The sequence below is a fragment of the Salmo salar genome, chromosome ssa19 (genome assembly GCF_905237065.1).
Source record: "Salmo salar chromosome ssa19, Ssal_v3.1, whole genome shotgun sequence".
NCBI classification, from domain to species: domain Eukaryota; kingdom Metazoa; phylum Chordata; class Actinopteri; order Salmoniformes; family Salmonidae; genus Salmo; species Salmo salar.
In genome coordinates, this window is record NC_059460.1 from 78,226,431 (window position 1) to 78,248,801 (window position 22,371).

The window sequence follows — 22,371 nt, forward strand, 5'->3', positions numbered from 1 at the left end:
GGGCAAAGAGTTCAATCGTGGTTTCATCAGACCAGAGAATCTTGTTTCTCATGGTCTGTGAGTCCTTTAAGTGCCTTTTGACAAACTCCGAGCGGGCTGTCATGTGCCATTTACTGAGTTGTGGCTTCTATCTGGCCACTCTACCATAAAGATCAGGTTGGTGGAGTGCTGCAGAGATGGTTGTCCTTCTGGAAGGTTCTCCCATCTTCACAGAGGAACTCTAGCGCTCTGTCAGAGTGACCATCGGGTTCTTGGTCACCTCCCTGACCAAGGCCCTTCTCCCCCGATTGCTCAGTTTGGCCGGGCGGCCAGCTCTAGGAAGAGTCTTGGTGGTTCCAAACTTCTTCCATTTAAGAATGATGGAGGCCACTGTGTTCTTGGGGACCTTCAATGCTGCATAAAGGTTTGGGTAGCCTTCCCCAGATCTGTGCCTCGACACAATCCTGTCTCGGAGCTCTACGGACAATTCCTTCGACCTCATGGCTTGGTTTTTGCTCTGACATGTACTGTCAACTGTGGGACCTTATATAGACAGGTGTGTGCCTTTACAAATCATATCCAATCAATTGAATTTACCACAGGTGGACTCCAATCAAGTTGTAGAAACATCTCAAGGATGATCAATGGAGACAGGATGCATCTGAGCTCAATTTATAGTCTCATAGCAAAGGGTCTGAATACTTATGTAAATAAGGTATTTCTGTTTACATTTTTGTATAAATTAGAAAAATAAATAAAACTGTTTTCGCTTTGTCATTATGGGGTATTGTGTGTAGATTGCTGAGGATTTTTGTTGTTGTTGTTATCCATTTTAGAATAAGGCTGTAACATAACAAAATGTGGAAAAAGTCAAGGGGTCTGAATACTTTCCAAAAGGCACTGTACTCACTCTTTCACTCTCTCTTGCAATGCATTTCTCATCCAGACAAAAGCGTGAACTTCAAAGGCCTCAAAACCATATCCAACAGTGCAGTCTAAGACATGAGAGTAGTAATAGTCACAGTGTGCAGCTGTGGACGCTCATTGAAGGTCCATTCAACGTAACTGAACTGGCTCTGTACAGGGGATGCAACTTGCCACTGAACACTCAAAATGCAACATGGGTATAAATCACTCAGGCATTCTAATTGGCCCGTTGCCTTTGTACTCCTGTGTGAATGAATAGTCACAGGGAGGGCTTTAATGGTAATACTGTGACTCAGTGTTACCCTAGGGACATGCTGGAGTACTGAATGGGATTTTAGGAGGAGGAGAAAGATGTGTTTACTTCATAGTGAGTGGGTGATTGAATGCAAGAAATACAAACATAAACATAGGTATTGGTCAAGCACACAGAAACAGGCACAGTACAATACACAGTACAATGCACAGTACCATACACAGTACCATACACAGTACCATACACAGTACCATGCACAGTTCAATACACAGTACAATATACAGTACAATGCACAGTACAATACACAGTACAATGCACAGTACAATACAATACACAGTACAATTCACAGTACCATGCACAGTACGATGCACAGTACAATACACAGTACAATACAAAGCTATGAAAAGCAGGAAACACAAAATATCTTTGTACATTTCTAGAACAACATCATGCAGTAAATCAGAGGTAGAGTTTTATTTAAGCAATAAGGCCAGAGAGGGTGTGGTATATGGCCAATATACCACGGCTAAGGGCAGTTCTTATGCACGACACAACGCAGAGTGCCTGGCCACAGCCATTAGCCGTGGTATATTGACCATATATCACAAACTCCCGAGGTGCCTTATTGCTATTATACACTGGTTACCAAAGGAATTAGAGCAGTAAAAATACATGTTTTGTCATACACGTGGTATACGGTTTGATATACCACGGCTGTCAGCCAACCACCCAGTTTAGAATGTACAGTATAGCCATCCATTAAGATCTATCATATCTTGATTGATACAGGATTGTTTCTTTTTCTGGACTGTTTGGAATGATGAGGTATCTAGTTAAATTCTAGAGCCCCATGCTGCCAAGTTGCTCAGTAAAGCTGTGCTCGTTCTGAGGATTGGAGGAATGGAGTGATGGAGGGGGATGGGATTTATAGGAATGATTACCCAAGGCTGGATCAATGTGCCTCAGTTGTCTCTCTGAATAGTGGAACTGTAACGGAGCATCTCTTTGTGGTGCCCTATAACGTTTCTCTCTTGAGAGTCATATTTTACATGCATCAACCACACACACACACACACACACACACACACACACACACACACACACACACACACACACACACACACACACACACACACACACACACACACACACACACACACACACACACACACACACACACACACGACAAGACTGATGTAATATGTTAGAGCAGAGACGAGTGACAATAAAGCAGCACTTAGAGCCGTTCCTTCAATGCTCTGGAGAGCTGTTAATGTGATGAACAGCAACAGGAAGGTAGCCGTCGTGGTTCTGTCTATGTACAGAGCCATGGTTTGATGTGGTACAGCATCCCTACAGGTTGCAGGTGTCTGGCTGTGCGACTGGCTCCATGACTAATGCAGCGGAAGGATGTCGTTTGGCATGTACTGGGAGTCACTGCAACACTTCTGTTCCACTGGGTTCCTAGCACTTCCCCTCGCAACCTTGCTCAGCGCACACACGCTTAGCTAGCTAACTACCATGCTAGGCTAACGGTAACATTGGGAAACATAAGGCACCTCACCATAACCATGACTAAGACGTAACACATGAATACGTAATGACTTCTGCAGCAGAGGATGTTTTGTTTACTAATTGTTGTGGTAGTTATGCTTCCCATGAGTTAGAGTGTCTCTGACGAGGGAGGGGTGTGCTGCATTGTTGAGTCATATCAGCCAGGACACTTTTTTCCCCCTCACTAGCAAGAGGGTCTTTCAGGGATAAACATTAATGCAATATGCATTCAGATATTGTACTGATCAAATTAGTTTTGCCATATCGAGTTCCGAATCAATTATTCTCTACAACACAGGCAAGCTCTCGAGTCTGGAATCATTCCAGAGGCAGGATTGTGAACAGATGCCTGCAAAGTTTATCTTTCACCCTCAGGCTTTCAATCCGTTTGCACCCTACAACTCTTTCACACAAACAGGCTAGTGGGACATGGTACAGACCACTTACTGTGTAGTAACCTAACACTGGGACACGGTACAGACCACTTCCTGTGTAGTAACCTAACACTGGGACACGGTACAGACCACTTCCTGTGTAGTAACCTAACACTGGGACACGGTACAGACCACTTCCTGTGTAGTAACCTAACACTGGGACACGGTACAGACCACTTCCTGTGTAGTAACCTAACACTGGGACACGGTACAGACCACTTCCTGTGTAGTAACCTAACACTGGGACACGGTACAGACCACTTCCTGTATAGTAACCTAACACTGGGACACGGTACAGACCACTTCCTGTGTAGTAACCTAACACTGGGACACGGTACAGACCACTTCCTGTGTAGTAACCTAACACTGGGACACGGTACAGATCACTTCCTGTGTAGTAACCTAACACTGGGACACGGTACAGACCACTTCCTGTGTAGTAACCTAACACTGGGACACGGTACAGACCACTTCCTGTGTAGTAACCTAACACTGGGACACGGTACAGACCACTTCCTGTGTAGTAACCTAACACTGGGACACGGTACAGACCACTTCCTGTGTAGTAACCTAACACTGGGACACGGTACAGATCACTTCCTGTGTATTAACCTAACACTGGGACATGGTACAGACCACTTCCTGTGTAGTAACCTAACACGGGCCTCAGTTGTGCTATAGCTATGTGAACCATGGGGTATTAGGAGAATGCTGAGTGACAATAGCCACAACATTATGACATACAGTATTCTATACCATGGGAAGGTCTATGGTGTAAGGTATTCCCAGCAGGGTTTTCCCCCGGTGAGTGGCGTGAGATAACCACAGCTCTAGCTATAGCGCCCCTCAGTGGACAAGAGAGGGTATTAGCAAAGAAGTTCCATTGGTGCCCTGTGTGAGGATGCTCTAGTCTAGTCTTCACAGGAGTGGAGTTGGGGTTGGACTGGGAGATGAACCCCACAGGGGGGGTATTCCTGATGCTCTAAGCCCATAAAGCCCTCAGCCAAAACCCAGACCTCATCAACTGAACTGGGCATGAGGTATGGAGGAGGGGTAGGGGCTGGCTGCCGCTGGGTATACCGGCACCGGTATGATGAGACATTCAGATATATAAGTGGGGTGATGGGATGGGCCGGGCTGACAGATGGCAACGGCTATTCAGGATTTGTGGCACACCCTCTAGTTTGCATATTGACTTTTACAAATGCCATACATGCATGCCCAATAGGAAACAGACAGACAGAGAGAGAGAGAGCGAAAGACAGACAGACAGACAGACAGACAGACAGACAGACAGACAGACAGACAGACAGACAGACAGACAGACAGACAGACAGACAGACAGACAGACAGACAGACAGACAGACAGACAGACAGACAGACAGACAGACAGAGGCAGATATACTGAAAGACATACACATAGGCCCTAAGAGCTGGCTTAAGATGTTGGTAGGTACTGAGAGGTACATAACTTGGCACTGAGGTAAGTAGGTACTGAGAGGTACATAACTTGGCACTGAGGTAGGTAGGTACTGAGAGGTACGTAACTTGGTACTGAGGTTGGTAGGTACTAAGAGGTACGTAACTTGGTACTGAGGTAGGTAGGTACTGAGAGGTACGTAACTTGGTACTGAGGTAGGTAGGTACTGAGAGGTACGTAACTTGGTACTGAGGTAGGTAGGTACTGAGAGGTACGTAACTTGGTACTGAGGTTGGTAGGTACTAAGAGGTATGTAACTTGGTACTGAGGTACTGAGGTAGGTAGGTACTGACAGGTACATAACTTGGTAGTGAGGTAGGTAGGTACTGAGAGGTACGTAACTTGGTACTGAGGTTGGTAGGTACTAAGAGGTACGTAACTTGGTACTGAGGTACTGAGGTAGGTAGGTACTGAGAGGTACGTAACTTGGCACTGAGGTAGGTAGGTACTAAGAGGTACGTAACTTGGTACTGAGGTACTGAGGTAGGTAGGTACTGAGAGGTACGTAACGTGGTACTGAGGTAGGTAGGTACTGAGAGGTACATAACTTGGTACTGAGGTAGGTAGGTACTGAGAGGTACGTAACTTGGTAGTGAGGTACTGAGGTAGGTAGGTACTGAGAGGTACGTAACTTGGTAGTGAGGTACTGAGGTAGGTCGGTACTGACAGGTACGTAACTTGTTACTGAGGTACTGAGGTAGGTCGGTACTGAGAGGTACGTAACTTGGTAGTGAGGTACTGAGGTAGGTAGGTACTGAGAGGTACGTAACTTGGCACTGAGGTAGGAACTGTTATTGATATGTGTGTGTCTTAGTGTGTGTTTCCCTCTACCTGCAGATATGTCCTTGGGCTTCTGGTGCTCAGCGATGCTGGGAGGCCTCTCTGCCGATAGTAGAGCCATCCCCATGTCCATATTCACTCCCATGGCAGGCTGGGAGAAACCTGCCACACAGAGATGCAATCAGCATCCGTACTCGCCAAAGGTCTCTGAGTAGTATGATCTAGGATCAGCCCCACCTCTGTCCATGTAATCCTATTCATTGTGATCTAAAAGACAAAGCTGATTCTAGATCAGCACTTCAAGTCTGAGACACTTTGTGAATACAGGCCCAAAGCCGATTGAACTGATCCCGATACAGAGTCAGACAAATGTCACACAGACCAGGACCAATCAGAGCTTAGATCAACCTCTGAGAGAACAATGAATAGGTTGAACATTAGTCATCGCACAGGCAGACAGAACGAGACGTTATCAATCTGAAGAGCTCATTGAGGAAAGTTCGAAAGATGATTTAATGTAGAACGAGGCCTTTCAGATGCAGAAACGAGGGACGGAGACGTGAAAATGAGCCCCCCTAAATTCAGTTATATTCATCAATAAGGGCCCCTGAGTCAGGACTGCCTAGCAACACTTTCTGAGGCGAGTGCAGTCCGAAATGTCAGACAGCGAGAAAGTGACACAGTAATGCAGCGTTTCCCAAACTCTGTCCTGGGGTCCATAAGGGGGGCACGTTATGGTTGTTGCTCTTAACACTACACAGCTGATTCAAATAATCAAAGTTTGATGATGAGTTGGTTATCTGAATCAGCTGTGTAGTGCTAGGGGCAAAAACCAAAACGTGCCCCCCTTGGAGTCCCCAGGTCCCAGTTTGGGAAACGCTGCAGTAATGAGAATTCCGTGCGTGTGTTCCCTTTTGTGTGTGCATGTGTCTGTGTGTGTCTTTGAGTGACTAGGCCTACAGCAGTGATTCAGTCGCACCGAGATGACAAATGCCATTAGGTTGTGGTGGGGTTGTATCTGCCGTAGCTGTAGACGCACAACTCAACTCAGCCCATAACTCTCAGACCAGCACAAATTAGGCCAGTTACAACTCCTAAGCCACCAATGTGGAAAAACAGAGCATGCTCAGCTCAAGGGGCACTGAGTAAATACTCTGTAGTATGGCAACCAGTTTATAATAGCAATAAGGCCCGAGGGGATGTGGTATATGGCCAATATACCACGGCTAAGGGCTGTTCTACCCCACGACAAGACGTGGAGTGCCTGGATACAGCCCTTAGCCGTGGTATATATACCACAAACTCCCCAGAGGTGCCTTATTCCTATTATAAACTCGTTGCCAACGTAATTAGAACAGTAAAAATACATGTTTTGTCATTCCCGTCTCATTCCCGCTGTCAGCCAATCAGCATTCAGGGCTCAAACCACCCAGTTTATAAATAAATGTTTTACATTCATTGCATAGTCTTTGTAATGTATTACACTCAGTTTACAATCTTTTTTAGCCTGCACACATTCATATTGTGTGATTGTATACGTGAAGTGTTTCTGATGGATGGTATCGTATTATTCTGGCAAAAGCATGTAGGATGTGTGTAGCTCAAGTATTGACAACTGAATCAAAGACTCTACCTGAGGAATCTCCTATCAGTCCACTATCCATCATCTGGCGAGGGTTGTTGGGCTGGGAGCTCCACTGATCAGGGACGCCCGCCATGGAGCCTGGACAGAGAGAGAGGGAGAGAGATAGAGGGAGGGAAGAGGGGGGACAGAGGAAAGGGCATGAATAACATAGGATCAGAGAGGGGAAAGAGAGGGAGAGAGAGAAAGAGCAAGAGAGAGAGAGAGAGGTGGGTGTGACTAAGCATGAGACCCTCCACTCCAAACTGAACAGTACAGTACTCTCTTTAAGGGAGAACAACACATCTCTTTAAGGGTGAACAACACATCTCTTTAAGGGTGAACAACACATATCTTTAAGGGTGAACAACACATATCTTTAAGGGTGAACAACACATCTCTTTAAGGGTGAACAACACATCTCTTTAAGGGTGAACAACACATCACTTCAGTCACACCTGTAGGAGTTGAGTTCAAATCTCAACTAGCTTTCCAAATCAATATATAAGATATGGTTCAGGATAAACATGATTTAATGTACAATAGTGCAGTATCAGGTGTCTTACCTGAGAGGAAATCTGTTGCTGCAAAGACCTGGTGCTCTGCCGAGTTGGGACGCACTTCCACCTGTGGTTCTGGGCGCGAAGCTGATATCTGTCCCCCCGGTGTCACTTTAGAACCTGAAGTGTCGGGAACACAGATCACCTCACATTAGTTCCACTCTCTTGCAACACACCGCAACCCCCCCACTCACTGTACAGAACAAACACAAAAACCTCACTCACTCACCTGTATTTTCCACTCTACATAAATATATAACAAGCCTGTTAAATCTAAAACAGCATTTGATATTGGTAATTCTCTAGCCCCTCTCTCTCTCTTTCCAGTGCAGTCTCAGCTGTATCGCTGTGTAAGCAGTAGCTCTGTGATGATCAGTGGCTGCACTAGTCTGGGCCGTGGTGACGTCTCCCTGTCTGTGACTGGTTCTGTCCACCCCTCCCGCCCCACCGCCCCCATCCCAGGGCTTTGGATCCTAACTCCACTATCTAGGCCCTCCGCCTGATCGCCAAATCCGATGTGGCTGTTATTTGGCCGTTGTGAGAGAGAACACCCCACCCCCCTGTATCCCTGCAGTTACAGTGAGGGTGACAGTGAAGCGGGTGGACAGGACGACACCCAAAGTCATAAACACAGCCCCGCCGCATCCAAAAGCCAGACAGGGGCTCAGGGGGGCAGGCGGGGGGAATTTGGACTTCCAGACGGGCCACGGGACTTTTAGTCGGTCAGAGAGGGCACTGATTAATTCGAAAGCACCGGTGTGTCCTCACATGTTTTATGTGTGTGTGGGTGTGAGTGTGTGTGTGTGTGTGGGTGTGAGTGTGTGTGTGTGTGTGTGTGGGTGTGAGTGTGGCTCAGACTTCAATAATACATTAACCTATTCAGAGAGACAAGAGAAGACACAAAGAGTCGAACCAGATAGGCTGTTTGTATTTGTTAATTTATTATGGATCCCCATTAGTGCCCTGCCAAGGCAGCAGCTACGCTTCCTGGGGTTTATTAGGGATCCCCATTAGTTCCTGCCAAGGCAGCAGTTACTCTTCCTGGGGTTTATTAGGGATCCCCATTAGTTCCTGTCAAGGCAGCAGCTACTCTTCCTGGTGTTTATTATGGATCCCCATTAGTTCCCGCTAAGGCAGCAGCTACGCTTCCTGGGGTTTATTAGGGATCCCCATTAGTTCCTGCTAAGGCAGCAGCTACTCTTCCTGGGGTTTATTATGGATCCCCATTAGTTCCTGCTAAGGCAGCAGCTACGCTTCCTGGGGTTTATTAGGTATCCCCATTGTTTCCTGCCAAGGCAGCAGTTACTCTTCCTGGGGTTTATTAGAGATCCCCATTAGTTCCTGCTAAGGCAGCAGCTACGCTTCCTGGGGTTTATTAGAGATCCCCATTTGTTCCTGCCAAGGCAGCAGCTACTCTTCCTGGGGTTTATTATGGATCCCCATTAGTTCCTGTCAAGACAGCAGCTACTCTTCCTGGGGTTTATTATGGATCCCCATTAGTTCCTGCTAAGGCAGCAGCTACTCTTCCTGGGGTTTATTAAGGATCCCCATTAGTTCCTGTCAAGGCTGCAGCTACTCTTCCTGGGGTTTGTTATTGATCCCCATTAGTTCCTGCCAAAGCTGCAGCTACTCTTCCTGGTGTCCAGCTAAATTAAAGCAGTTATATACAATTAAAACAACATTACATTTCACAACACATGAAGTGTGTTCCCTCAGGCCACAACTCTCCTACCACATATCTACAACACAGAATCTGTGTGTACGTGTGTGTGGAGTGCATATGAAATCGTGTATGTATGTGTCTGTGTCTCTTCACAGTCCCCGCTGTTCCATAAAGTGCATTTTTATCTGTTTTTTAAAATCTGATTCTACTGCTTGCATGAGTTATCTGATGTGGAATAGAGTTCCATGTAGTCATGGCTCTATGTAGTACTGTGTACCTCCCATAGTCTGTTCTGGACTTGGGGACTGTGAAGACACCTCTGGTGGCATGTCTTGTGGGATATGAATGGGTGTCTGACTTGTGTGCTAGTAGTTTAAACGGACAGCTTGGTGCATTCAACATGTCAATAATTCTCACAAATACAAGTAGTGAAGTAATGGCGCCGGAGGGGATGGCTGCCGTTTTACGGGCTCCTAACCAACTGTGCTATTTTGTGTGTTTTTTCGCATTGTTAGTAACTTATTTTGTACATAATGTTGCTGCTACCATCTCTTATGACCGAAAAGAGCTTCTGGACATCAGAATAGCGATTACTCACCTCGAACTGGACAAAGATTTTTTCTTTAATGAGTCCGACAAAGGATATACTGCTTTGTCGAGACAAGGCCCAAATCCCCGTCATCCGCGTGAAGAAAAGACAGAGAAAAAGGGTGAGGAGCGCAGAGTGCCTTGTAAGAATTTGCAGACGAGTAGGTAAACCACCACTATCCTCCGTATTATTGGCCAACGTGCAATCATTGGAAAGCAAACTGGGCGATCTACAATTAAGACTATCCTACCAACGGTACATTAAAAACGGTAATATCTTATGTTTCACCAAGACGTGGCTAAACGACGACACGGATAATATAGAGCTGGCTGGCTTCTCCGTGCATCGGCAGTACAGAGCAGCTACATCAGGTAAGACAAGGGGAGGGGGTGTGTGTCAATTTGTCAATAACAGCTGGTGCGCGATATCTAATATTAACCTCTTGGGGCTAGGTGGGACGCTAGCGTGCCACCTGTGGTGCACTCCATCAACAGCAGGTGCATTTCAAGAGCGGCAAATTTGAATCCAAATAAATGTCAAAATTCAAATTTTTCAAAAATACAACTATGTTACACCATTTGAAAGATAAACATCTCCTTAATCTAACCACGTTTTACGATTTCAAAAAGGTTTTACGGCGAAAGCATAAATTTAGAGTATGTTAGGACAGTACATTTACAAGAGTTGTGTGTAATGTTTTGTCAAGTCAAAGACAGGGTCACCAAAACCATAAAACCAGCTAAAATGATACACTAACCTTTTACAATCTCCATCAGATGACACTCCTAGGACATTATGTTAGACAATGCATGCATTTTTAGTTCTATCAAGTTCATATTTATATACAAAAACAGCGTTTTACTATGGCATTGATGTTGAGGAAATCGTTTCCCTCCAATAACCGGCAGTCAAGTCAGCGTCAGAAATTAAATAATTAAAATTAGAAAACATTGTTAAAATATTATATTGTCATTTAAAGAATTATAGATTTACATCTTTTGAACGCAATCAACTTGCCAGATTTAAAAATAACCTTACTGGGAAATCACACTTTGCAATAATCTGAGCACTGTGCCCAGAAAAATACGCGTTGCGATACAGACTAGACGTCATGTTGGGGAGATCTAAAATCGAAAATACTATGTAAATAATCCATTACCTTTGATTCTCTTCATCAGATGTCACTTCCAGGTATCACAGGTCCATAACGAATGTAGTTTTGTTCAAAAAAGCTCATCATTTATGTCCAAAAATCTCCGTCTCGTTAGCACATGATGTAAGCCAGCCGGACTTCTCGTCATGAACGAGGGGAAAAAATATATTTCCGTTCGTTCAAACATGTCAAACGTTGTATAGCATAAATCATTAGGGCCTTTTTTAACCAGAACATGAATAATATTCAAGGTGGACGAATGCATAGCCTTTATAACGTATTGGAACGAGGGTACCCAACATGAAGTAGCGCGCCAGGTGTCTAATGGGACATCACCGTTCCATGGCTCTTGTTCGGTCAGATCTCCCTCCAGAAGACTCAAAACACTTTGTAAAGGCTGGTGACATCTAGTGGAAGCAATAGGAAGTGCCAAAATATTCCTAAACCCCTGTGTCTTTCAATGGGATAGCTTTAAAGTCAATACAACACATCAGGTATCCACTTCCTGTCAGAAAATGTCTCAGGGTTTTGCCTGCCAAATGAGTTCTGTTATACTCACAGACACCATTCAAACAGTTTTGGAAACTTTAGAGTGTTTTCTATCCATATATAATAAGTATATGCATATTCTAGTTACTGGGTAGGATTAGTAACCAGATTAAATCGGGTACATTTTTTTTATCCAGACGTGCAAATGCTGCCCCCTAGACCCAACAGGTTAAAGAGGTATTGCTCGCCTGAGGTAGAGTACCTTATGATAAGATGTAGACTGCACTATCTACCAAGAGAGTTCTCATCTGTATTATTCGTAGCCGTCTATTTACCACCACAAAACGAAGATGGCACTAAGACCGCTCAAACACCAACTCTATAAGGCCACAAGCAAAGAAGAAAATGATCACCCAGAAGCGGCGCTCCTAGTGGCTGGGGACTTTAATGCAGGCAAACTTAAATCAGTTTTAACAAATTTGTACCAGCACGTCACATGTGCAACCAGAGGGAAAAAACTCTAGACCACCTTTACTCCACACATAGAGATGCCTACAAAGCTCTCCCTCGCCCTCCATTTGGCAAATCTGACCATAATTCCATCCTCCTGATTCTTGCTTACAAGCAAAAACTAAAGCAGGAAGTACAAGTAACTCGCTCAATACGGAAGTGGTCAGATGACACGGATGCTACGCTACAGGACTGTTTTGCTAGCACAGACTAGAATATGTTAAGGAATTCATCCAATGGCACGGAGGGGTATACCACATCAGTCACCGGCTTCATCAATAAGTGCAACATTCGCATCGAGCTAAAGGCTAGAGTTGCCGCTTTCAAGGAACGGAACACTAATCCAGACGCTTATAAGAAATCCCACTATGCCTTCAGACGAACTAACAAACAAGCAAAGCATCAATACAGGATTAAGATTGAATCCTACTACACCGGCTCTGACGCTCGTCGGATGTGGCAGGGCTTGAAAACTATTACGGACTACAAAGGGAAACCCAGCCACAAGCTGCCCAGTGACACAAGCCTACCAGACAAGCTAAATGCCTTTTATGCTCACTTCGAGGCAAGCAACACTGAAGCATGTATGAGAGCACCAGCTGTTCCGGACGACTGTGTGATCACGCTCTCCACAGCCGATGTGAGCAAGACCTATAAACAGGTCAACATTCACAAAGCCGCGGGGCCAGACAGATTACCAGAATGTGTAGTCAAAGCATGCGCAGACCAACAGGCAAGTGTCTTCACTGACATTTTCAACCTCTCCCTGACTGAGTCTGTAATACCAACATGTTTCAAACAGACCACCATAGTCCCTGTTCCCAAGAAAGCAAAGGTAACCTGCCTAAATGATTACCGCCCCATAGCACTCACGTCGGTAGCCATGAAGTGTTTTGAAAGGCTGGTCATGGCTCACATTAACACCCTCATGCCGGAAACCCTAGACCCACTCCAATTTTCATACCGCCACAACAGATCCACGGATGACGCAATCTCAATCGCACTCCACACTGCCCTTTCCCACCTGTACAAAAGGGACACCTATGTGAGAATGCTGTTCAGTGTTCAACACATTTTTTACATTTTAGTCATTTAGCAGACTATCCAGAGCAATTTACAGTAGTGAATGCATACATTTCATATATTTTTTTGTACTGGCCCCCCGAGGGAATCGAACCCACAACCCTGGCGTTGCACACACCATGCTGGCGTTGCAAATACCATGCTCTACCAACTGAGCCACAGTACACACATAGTACACACAAAGCTCATCACTAAGCTAAGGACCCTGGGACTAAACAACTCCCTCTGCAACTGGATCCTGGACTTAGTAACGGGCTGTCCCCAGGTGGTAAGGGTATGCAACAACACATCTGCCACGCTGATCCTCAACACTGGGGTCCCTCAGGGGTGCGTGCTTAGTCACATCCTGTACTCCCTGTTCACCCACGACTGCGTGGCCAAGCTCGACTCCAACACCATCATTAAGTTTGCTGATGACAGCCTATAGGGAGGAGGTCAGAGACCTGGCAGTGAGGTGCCAGGACAACAACCTCTCCCTCAATGTGAGCAAGACAAAGGAGCTGATCTTGGACTACAGGAAAAGGCGGACCGAACAGGCCTCCATTAACATCGACGGGGCTGAAGTGGAGCGGGTCTAGAGCTTCAAGTTCCTTGGTGTCCACATCACCAACAAACTATCATGGTCCAAACACACCAAGACAGTTGTGAAGAGGTCACGACAACGCCTTTTCTCCCTCAGGAGACTGTTTATTATCTATGCATAGTCACTTTACAAATTACCTCAACTATTTATTTATTTAATTTTATTTCACCTTTATTTAACCAGGTAGGCCAGTTGAGAACAACTAACCTCTACCCCCGCACATTGACTCAGTACCGGTACCCCCAGTATATAGCCTCGTTATTATTATGTCATTTTCTTGTGTTACTTTTTTATTTTATTATTTTTTTTACTTGAGTTTATTTAGTAAATATTTTCTTAACTCTATTTCTTGAACTGTATTGTTTGTTAAGGGCTTGTAAGTAAGCATTTCACAGTAAGGTCTACATTTGTATTCACCAGTTGTATTTGATTTGATTTGATAAAGTCAATCTCTCCTCTACATTGAGTGAAGATATATTGACAGAGGCATTCAGGGGAGTTAGAGGGACATAAATTAGGTTACTTACATTATGACTGCCAACGCCCCAAGGACAATGTACATTTGACACAGCATTATAACAACTCAGCGACACAATGGTAGGGATTATCTGAGCAGAGCTTGGGTCACTGATAAGTCACTGTCTCAATGCAGCCTTGGAATGCTAACATTGCAGAGATTTTTACGTTTGCTCCCTTGACTTTGTGCCAAAGGGATAGAGGAAAAAGAACTTGTTTAGAGGGAAGAATATTTCCTTATTGTGCTGTATTACTGTCCAAGGGGCTGACATCTGGCAGAGTAGTTTTGAAATGGAATTAGTGGCTCCTGGCAAGAAAAAGTGAATATGTCTGAAAAATAAAAAAAAACACAGAAGTCATAGCTATCAATCAATCAATCAATCAATCAATCAATCAATCAATCAATCAATCAATCAATAGCTTTCACTTTTCACAATGTATAGTCAAGATAGCTTCGCAAAGCAATGAGGTACTGAGATGAGATGAACCGGACCAAACAGTGTCTGAATGCCTCCAGTACAGACCATGATAAGGCATGTTTTGTGAGCCTCTCTCCAGGAAACTGGGACAGAGCACTCAGGGGGCTTGGAGCTCTAGAAAGGTCGGCAGAACTAATAAATCAATGGTAAGAAAAATTGTGACTGATCGAGAAGTTTTATGCTGTGAGAGGACATTGCTTGGATCTTTACGAAGATGGGAGGCGAGGGAGCATTGAGGACAACCCAGATGAGAGAAAGGCCTGGGTGGGTTTACCAAGGGTCACGAAAGCATCCGAAAACAGCGGGACACTGACAGCTCCCGGCGGCCCAAGTCTCCAGAACCCACACACATTACTAAATAAATCAACTTCAGACTGGGGGTGCGTGGGCGGGCGTCTGTGCCCAAACATGCCAAGTCATGTAGCACTCGTAGCAGCCTGCCCCTGGAACCCAGTGTGGGGAGCGAGGCTGCATGACCTCCCATTGTTCAGTCAACAAGCTGTGAGCTGTTGAAATACGCCAGCCCAACTGAACACAATGGGTTTGTTTGAGGGCATTGGGGAAAACAAAACAAGGCAAACATGAAGGGGGCCCAGACAGAAAGAGAGAGAGAAGGGGGGGTGGAGTAGAGGGGAGATATTGGTAAACCATAAGTTAGGGCTTTTTGGGCCAGTAACAAGAAGAGCAGTGAACTTTTAGATGACTTTGCCTGAAGTTTTATAACTGTGGCCCTTTTTCCATCCATCTATCCCCCTCTCTCTCTCTCTCTCTCTCTCTCTCTCTCTCTCTCTCTCTCTCTCTCTGTCTCTGTCTCTCTCTTTCTCTGGCTCCTAGCGTACTCTATGGCTCTGTCTGACCCAGATTACTACTGCTGCTGCTGTTTCTGTGGGCAGAGGTTCTCAGTGTGTGTGTATGTACCATGCCATCTATATATATATCCCTGTCATGGTTCAGCTGAACAGGCAGCATCCTACAGGGTCAGTCAGGCTGGCTGTCCGAGTCAGAGAGAGATAAAGTCCCTCTGAATGTGTATGGACGGGTGTGACACAATCACCACATCCACCTCAGTCTCTAACACAACCCAGTAACATTCTGTTCTGCCCATCTCAGTCTCTAACACAACCCAGTAACATTCTGTTCTGCCCATCTCAGTCTGTAACACAACCCAGTAACATTCTGTTCTGCCCACCTCAGTCTCTAACACAACCCAGTAACATTCTGTTCTGCCCACCTCAGTCTCTAACACAACCCAGTAACATTCTGTTCTGCCCATCTCAGTCTCTAACACAACCCAGTAACATTCTGTTCTGCCCACCTCAGTCTCTAACACAACATGTTACATCTCCCTGTCCCACAGTATAGTACTCCACCAACCATTTTGAGAAGCTCTAAATGTGGATTTAATGTCATTGAGATGAGGGATCAGAACTTTACATGTGGAAATGGCGGAAGATGAAAGAGCTAGCTTCCACTACAGAGGACATCAATGAGGAATGATGATACACGGGTGTGCTTTCCCAACCTACGGGATTAAAGGCAGATCATGAATATGTAGAGGCTTTAGCCACATTTCTTCACATTTCTTCTTTGTATGTTATTAGGATGAAAAGAGCGTCAGGATTTGGTGTGTTTTACAGTGGGAAGGCAGAGCAGGCAGTGCAGAGGATAGTGGAGCAGGGAGGCAGAGCAGGCAGTGCAGAGGATAGTGGAGCAGGGAGGCAGAGCACGCAGTGCAGAGGATAGTGGAGCAGGGAGGCAGAGCAGGCAGTGCAGAGGATAGTGGAGCAGGGAGGCAGAGCAGGCAGTGCAGAGGATAGTGGAGCAGGGAGGCAGAGCAGGCAGTACAGAGGATAGTGGAGCAGGGAGGCAGAGCAGGCAGTGCAGAGGATAGTGGAGCAGGGAGGTAGAGCATGCAGTGCAGAGGATAGTGGAGCAGGGAGGCAGAGCACGCAGTGCAGAGGATAGTGGAGCAGGGAGGCAGAGCAGGCAGTACAGAGGATAGTGGAGCAGGGAGGACCGTCCCTCCTCATTAAGCACATCTGCTATGGGGCCATCCAGCCGCTGCTGCAGCCCCCAGCTGTAAGTAGGGCACCCTGTCCCATATAGCTGGAACTAGAGATCTCCCCCTGGAGCGGAGAGACAGAGAGAAGCCGGCCAAGAGGCCACACAGCAGCGCTAGCCAGGCCCCTTGCTCCGCTCAGCAGAGAACATGAGAGAACTCCAGTCTCATGAGAGGAGAGGAAAGGGTACGAACAGGTTGAGCTAACCTTTTTATTTTGATCCCCTTTTCTCCCCAATTTCGTGGTTTCTAATTGGTAGTTACAGTCTTGTCTCATCGCTGCAACTCACATACGGACTCGGGAGAGGCGAAGTTCGAGAGCCATGGGTCCTCCGAAATACAACCCAACCAAGCTGCACTGCTTCTTGACACAATGCCCACTTAACCCAGAAGCCAGCCACACCAATGTGTAGTAGGAAACACTGTACACCAGGCGACCGTGTCAGCATGCACTGCGCCCGGCCCGCCACAGGAGTCCTTAGCGCGCGATGGGACAAGGACATCTCTGCCTGGCCAAACCCTCCCCTAACCCAGACGACGCTGGGCCAATTGTGCGCCGCCCCATGGGTCTCCCGGTCGCGGCCGGCTGCGACAGAGCCTGGACTCGAACCCAGGATCTCTAGTGACACAGCTAGCCTTAGACCACCCCGCCACTCGGGAGGCCCTGGGTGTGAGTAAAGTTAAATGAAAAAAAGAAGGGTACAGCTCTACTAAGTGTACAAAGGCTGTTAGACAAGGACATTAAAACAGTTCCCTGTACTGTATCAGTAGGAAAGCCAAGTGAGTTTTTGTGGTAATCACTATTTTCCTATATCGGTCTCCCGTACCTCTTGTGTTGATAAAGGACCTTGATTAATGATCAAGTGTCCTGCCCTCATTAATAAGTCTAGGAAACATTATTCTTCAGAAACATCATTCCTCAAGCAGAGTACTTAATTGCAGTTAAAACTATTCCCCATTTCAATAAGTTCATGATTTTAATCAAAGTGCTGTTTGTGTACGAGACAAAACGTGGAAGGTTAAGACGTAGGTCCGTTCAGGGGCGGAAATCCCGGGGGGGACGGGGGGGGACACGACCCCCCCATCCTGGGAAAAATATGATTTGTCCCCCCCAATATATCACTGAAACATAACTATGTAATTTAAATAATATTAATAATACGCAATGAAAGCAATTGTGCTGATTATAGACACTTAATAGCGCGTTTTTAAGTTTCAAAAGATTGCGACCCCCCCCACCCTTTGCCTCAAAATGGTTTGATCCACTGCCAGTTCCTTAGTTGGCAAGGTAACAGAGGGGTCGTGTCTACTTTCTGAAAGGCACTCAATGAACGTAACTGACATGAGGTTAATCCAGTCAATCAACTATTGAGCTAGCTAGTTCCTATTCCATTTATGTGGCCTCGTCAAAGATGGAATCTTTGCTATCGTCAATTTACTCGAAGATCAGCATGCAGATGATGTAAGTTAGTGCTTCAAAGTCCCTGTGATAAGGTTAGCGATAAACTGAAGTCCAAACTGAACAGAACTACACTCTCTTCTACCATTGTCTTAAATATATTTAATGGTCTCGTTGCAAAAGCTAAATTGTCGCAAGGGAACTTTTATTTATTTATTTTATTTAACCCGGGTAGCAAAGATTATAGCAAACACCACTGAAACGGAATTGGTGCTCGCTTGCTTTGCAAATTCAGCTATTGTTGGAAGCCAGCCAATATGAAACAAACTATTAAAATTACAAAAGGTTGCAGCATATGTTGTGTAAATGGTGAACTCATACAGCTGTCAACTCTTGTCATTTTAATCCGTTTCACATTTGCTAGCTACCTTTTAGATCGAAGCCCAAATAGAATGATAAAAGATAAGATGATAGAAGCCCATCTCCTACTGTAAATAACCTACACACTGTGTGTGTGTGTAGCCAGCCAGCCAGGTAGGAAAATGGCAGAAAAATAAAAGACGGACATCAGAGTATTTTTCAGTACACCAAAATGCAAAGTAAGAACCCTAATAGCCTAATATCTCAAAGACTAGTTGATAAAATGTTCATAAGAAAGAAATGAAATTCTAATGGAAATGTTTCACAATGATGTCATTAGGCAGAGCAGGCAACAGATGGCACACAGACAGCAGAGTTGGGGACAGATATGCAGGGACAGACTGGCAGAGACGGAGTCTCAGGTAAGTTTGTTGAGTCTTTGTTTGGCAACATTATGAAAGGTTCTCAATTTTTTGGACTTGTAAAATAGGAACATAATTGGAAAATGCCATGGATACCCCCACTCTCAACTTAAACTGGTGACTGAACTAAGATTTGTTAAAGGCAATGGTATTGCTGTTGTGATTAGTTGTGTAGTTTTGGGTACCGGTAGTTAGGAGTACGGCAAACACCTTATTTCTTTGGTTCCTCAATATACATTTACCATATTACAATGTAGGCTATGTGTTACAGCACTACTTTTGGTGTCCCCCTCAGGAATTGCTCTTGAGAAAATTTCATGTAATTGTCCCCTCCAAAGTTGATATCAGATTTTCGCCCCTGGGTCCGTTACCGTTAATTCTCTGACCTCTACAAAAGAAAAGTTAAAAAGCCTTGTTATGTAATCAGACAAGCAGTTCCAGCCAACACCAGGCTCCTGAAACAGAGTGGCATTTCTACCTTTACGTTCCACTGTCATCTGGCAGTTTTAATTTTAAACAATGGCAAAAAAACACTCAGCATTGAAATGTTGCTATGGCAAGAAAAGCATAGCACTACCACTCTCTCTCTCTCTCTCTCTCTCTCTCTCTCTCTCATCTTTCAATAAAAGGACAAAAAGAGAATTAGGTGGAGTGAATTAACATTTCATCAGGGGCGCAACTTTGGTCATAGAAGTGGGTGGGGGTATAACATATTAACAAACAGCCAACCCGACCGCTTGGAGGCGTCCGCACGGTCCTAAAGCACACCGTTGCCTTGTTGTGTATCACATACCACTGATAAAACTGGAGGGGGACAAAAATGCAATTTCAGAATGTGTGGGGGGGGGGGTGGACATGTCCCCCCTGTTCACAGTCACACCAGCCTTGGCTTTAGCTCCCCCTCCTGTCCAGCTCAGGCGTTCGGCGTCGCCGGCCTTCTAGCTGCTGCTGAACCTACTGCTGGCAAACACCCTTCACTCATCAACCCCGGACTTGTCTCGTCATCATTACACACACCTGGTTCCAATCACCACTCTATCACTGTATATATACTCCCTCTGTCGTTTGTCTTTGTCGGTCATTGGAAATGTTACTTGTTAACCTGAGAATTTCCTGAGTACTTTAGTAATTTTTGCACTTTGGGTTTTGTCCCGCTTTTATATATATATATGAGTGCTTTAATAAATTCAGTAGTTCTAAACCTGTGACTGCCTCCTGCCTACTCTTTTCTACACATGTGACACACCCCTGCATTTCATGATACAGTTGAAGTTGGAAGTTTACATACACCTTAGCCAAATACATTTAAACTCAGTTTTTCACAATTCCTGACATTTAATCCAAGTAAAAATTCCCTGTCGTAGGCCAGTTAGGATCACCACTTTATTTTAAGAATGTGAAATGTCAGAATAATAGTAGAGAGAAAAATTTCTTTCAGCTTTTATTTCTTTCATCACATTCCCAGTGGGTCAGGCGTTTACATACACTCAATTAGTATTTGGTAGCATTGCCTTTCAATTGTTTAACTTGGGTCAAACGTTTTGGTAGCCTTACACAAGCTTCCCACAACAAGTTGGGTGAATTTTGGCCCATTCCTCCTGACAGAGCTGGTGTAACTGAGCCAGGTGTGTAGGCCTCCTTGCTCACACATGCTTTTTCATTTCTGCCCACAAATTGTACATAGGATTGAGGTCAGGGCTTTGTGATGGCCACTCCAATACCTTGACTTTGTTGTCCTTAAGCCATTTTGCCACAACTTTGGAAGTATGCTTGGGGTCATTGTCCATTTGGAAGACCCATTTGCAACCAAGCTTTAACTTCCTGATGTCTTGAGATATTGCTTCAATATATCCACATAATTTTCCTCCCTCATGATGCCATCTATTATGTGAAGTGCAGCAGTACCTCCTGCAGCAAAGGACCCCCACAACATGATGCTGCCACCCCCGTGCTTCTCGGCTGGGATGGTGTTCTTTGGCTTGCAAGCCTCCCCCTTTTTCCTCCAAACATAACGATGGTCATTATGGCCAAACAGTTCTATTTTTGTTTCATCAGACCAGAGGACATTTCTCCAAAAAGTACGATCTTTGTCCCCATGTGCAGTTGCAAACCATAGTCTGGCTTTTTTCTGGTGGTTTTGGAGCAGTGGCTTCTTCCTTGCTGAGCGGCCTTTCAGGTTATGTCGATATAGGACTCATTTTACTGTGGATATAGATACTTTTGTACCCGTTTCCTCCAGCCTCTTCACAAGGTCCTTTCCTGTTGTTCTGGTATTGATTTGCACTTTTCGCACCAAAGTACGTTAATCTCTAGGAGACAGAACGCGTCTCCTTCCTGAGCGGTATGATGGCTGAGTGGTCCCATGGCGTTTATACTTGCGTACTACTGTTTGTACAGATGAACGTAGTACCTTCAGGCGTTTTGAAATTGCTCCTAAGGATGAACCAGACTTGTGGAGGTCTACAAAAAAAAATGCTGAGGTCTTGGCTGATTTCTTTTGATTTTCCCATGACGTCAAGCAAAGAAGCACTGAGTTTGAAGGTAGGCCTTGAAATACATCCACAGGTACACCTCCAATTGGCTCAAATGATGCCTATCAGAAGCTTCTAAAGCCATGACATCATTTTCTGGAATTTTCCAAGCTGTTTAAAGGCACAGTCAACTTAGTGTATGTAAACTTCTGACCCACTGGAATTGTGATACTGTGAATGATAAGTGAAATAATCTGTCTGTAAACAATTGTTGGAAAAATGACTTGTCATGCACAAAGTAGATGTCCTAACCGACTTGCCAAAACTATAGTTTATTAACAAGAAATTTGTGGAGTGGTTGAAAAATGAGTTTTAATGACTTCAACCTAAGTGTTTCTAAACTTCCGACTTCAACTGTATAATTTGAATAGGAGATAAGAGAGAACCAACAAACATTGAAAAGCAAAAAGCAACATTCACAGAATCAACAAGAGGTTAATTTGAGGAACATTGGTCAAGAAAGAGAAATCCAACGCAGGTTAACTGTTTGAAAGTTTATTAGACCGACTGACAGACAGACGGATAAACTAAGACAGACAGACAGACAGACAGACAGACAGACAGACAGACAGACAGACAGACAGACAGACAGACAGACTATAAAAGAGTGCAGTACACAGATGTGCTATGTAGCGGTGGAGGAACAGGAGGCTTGATATCAAGGGCACGAAGAGTAGTCCAAAATCAAGATGACAACTGTCTGAGAGCTAGTCTCGGTACCACTCCTTGTTATGCTAAAATGTTATGTTTAACAACCAATCAGTAATCGGGCACAAAATCGAGCTGCATATTGAACTTTGAGATTAAAGATTCATTGCAGGACCGCAAGAAATTACATAATCAAACGGAGGACAAGAAGTGGAATGTTAGCCTGGGTACCAGTCTGTTTAGCTATCTGACAGCAGCATATAGAAACATACTGTAGTTTGGTAAAGTCTCTAGTTCAG

At 45.0% G+C, this 22,371-nt stretch overlaps 1 protein-coding gene across 10 annotated transcripts in view; it reads right to left on the minus strand.

Moving 5' to 3' along the window:
- The window catches only part of LOC106579667 (microtubule-associated protein 4), a 135,089-nt gene that overhangs the window by 67,263 nt on the left and 45,455 nt on the right, over positions 1-22,371 (minus strand). For 8 of the 10 annotated variants that reach the window (XM_045702769.1, XM_045702775.1, XM_045702771.1 and 5 more), the window contains 3 exons: positions 7,595-7,708; positions 7,041-7,130; positions 5,459-5,569 (listed from right to left, as the gene is read on the minus strand). In XM_045702769.1, coding sequence (XP_045558725.1) covers positions 5,459-5,569; positions 7,041-7,130; positions 7,595-7,708 — 315 coding nt within the window. Of the gene's footprint in view, positions 1-5,458; positions 5,570-7,040; positions 7,131-7,594; positions 7,709-7,817; positions 7,982-22,371 lie in introns of those variants that run through there. The other 2 variants (XM_045702776.1, XM_045702773.1) reach the window with 2 other exon arrangements.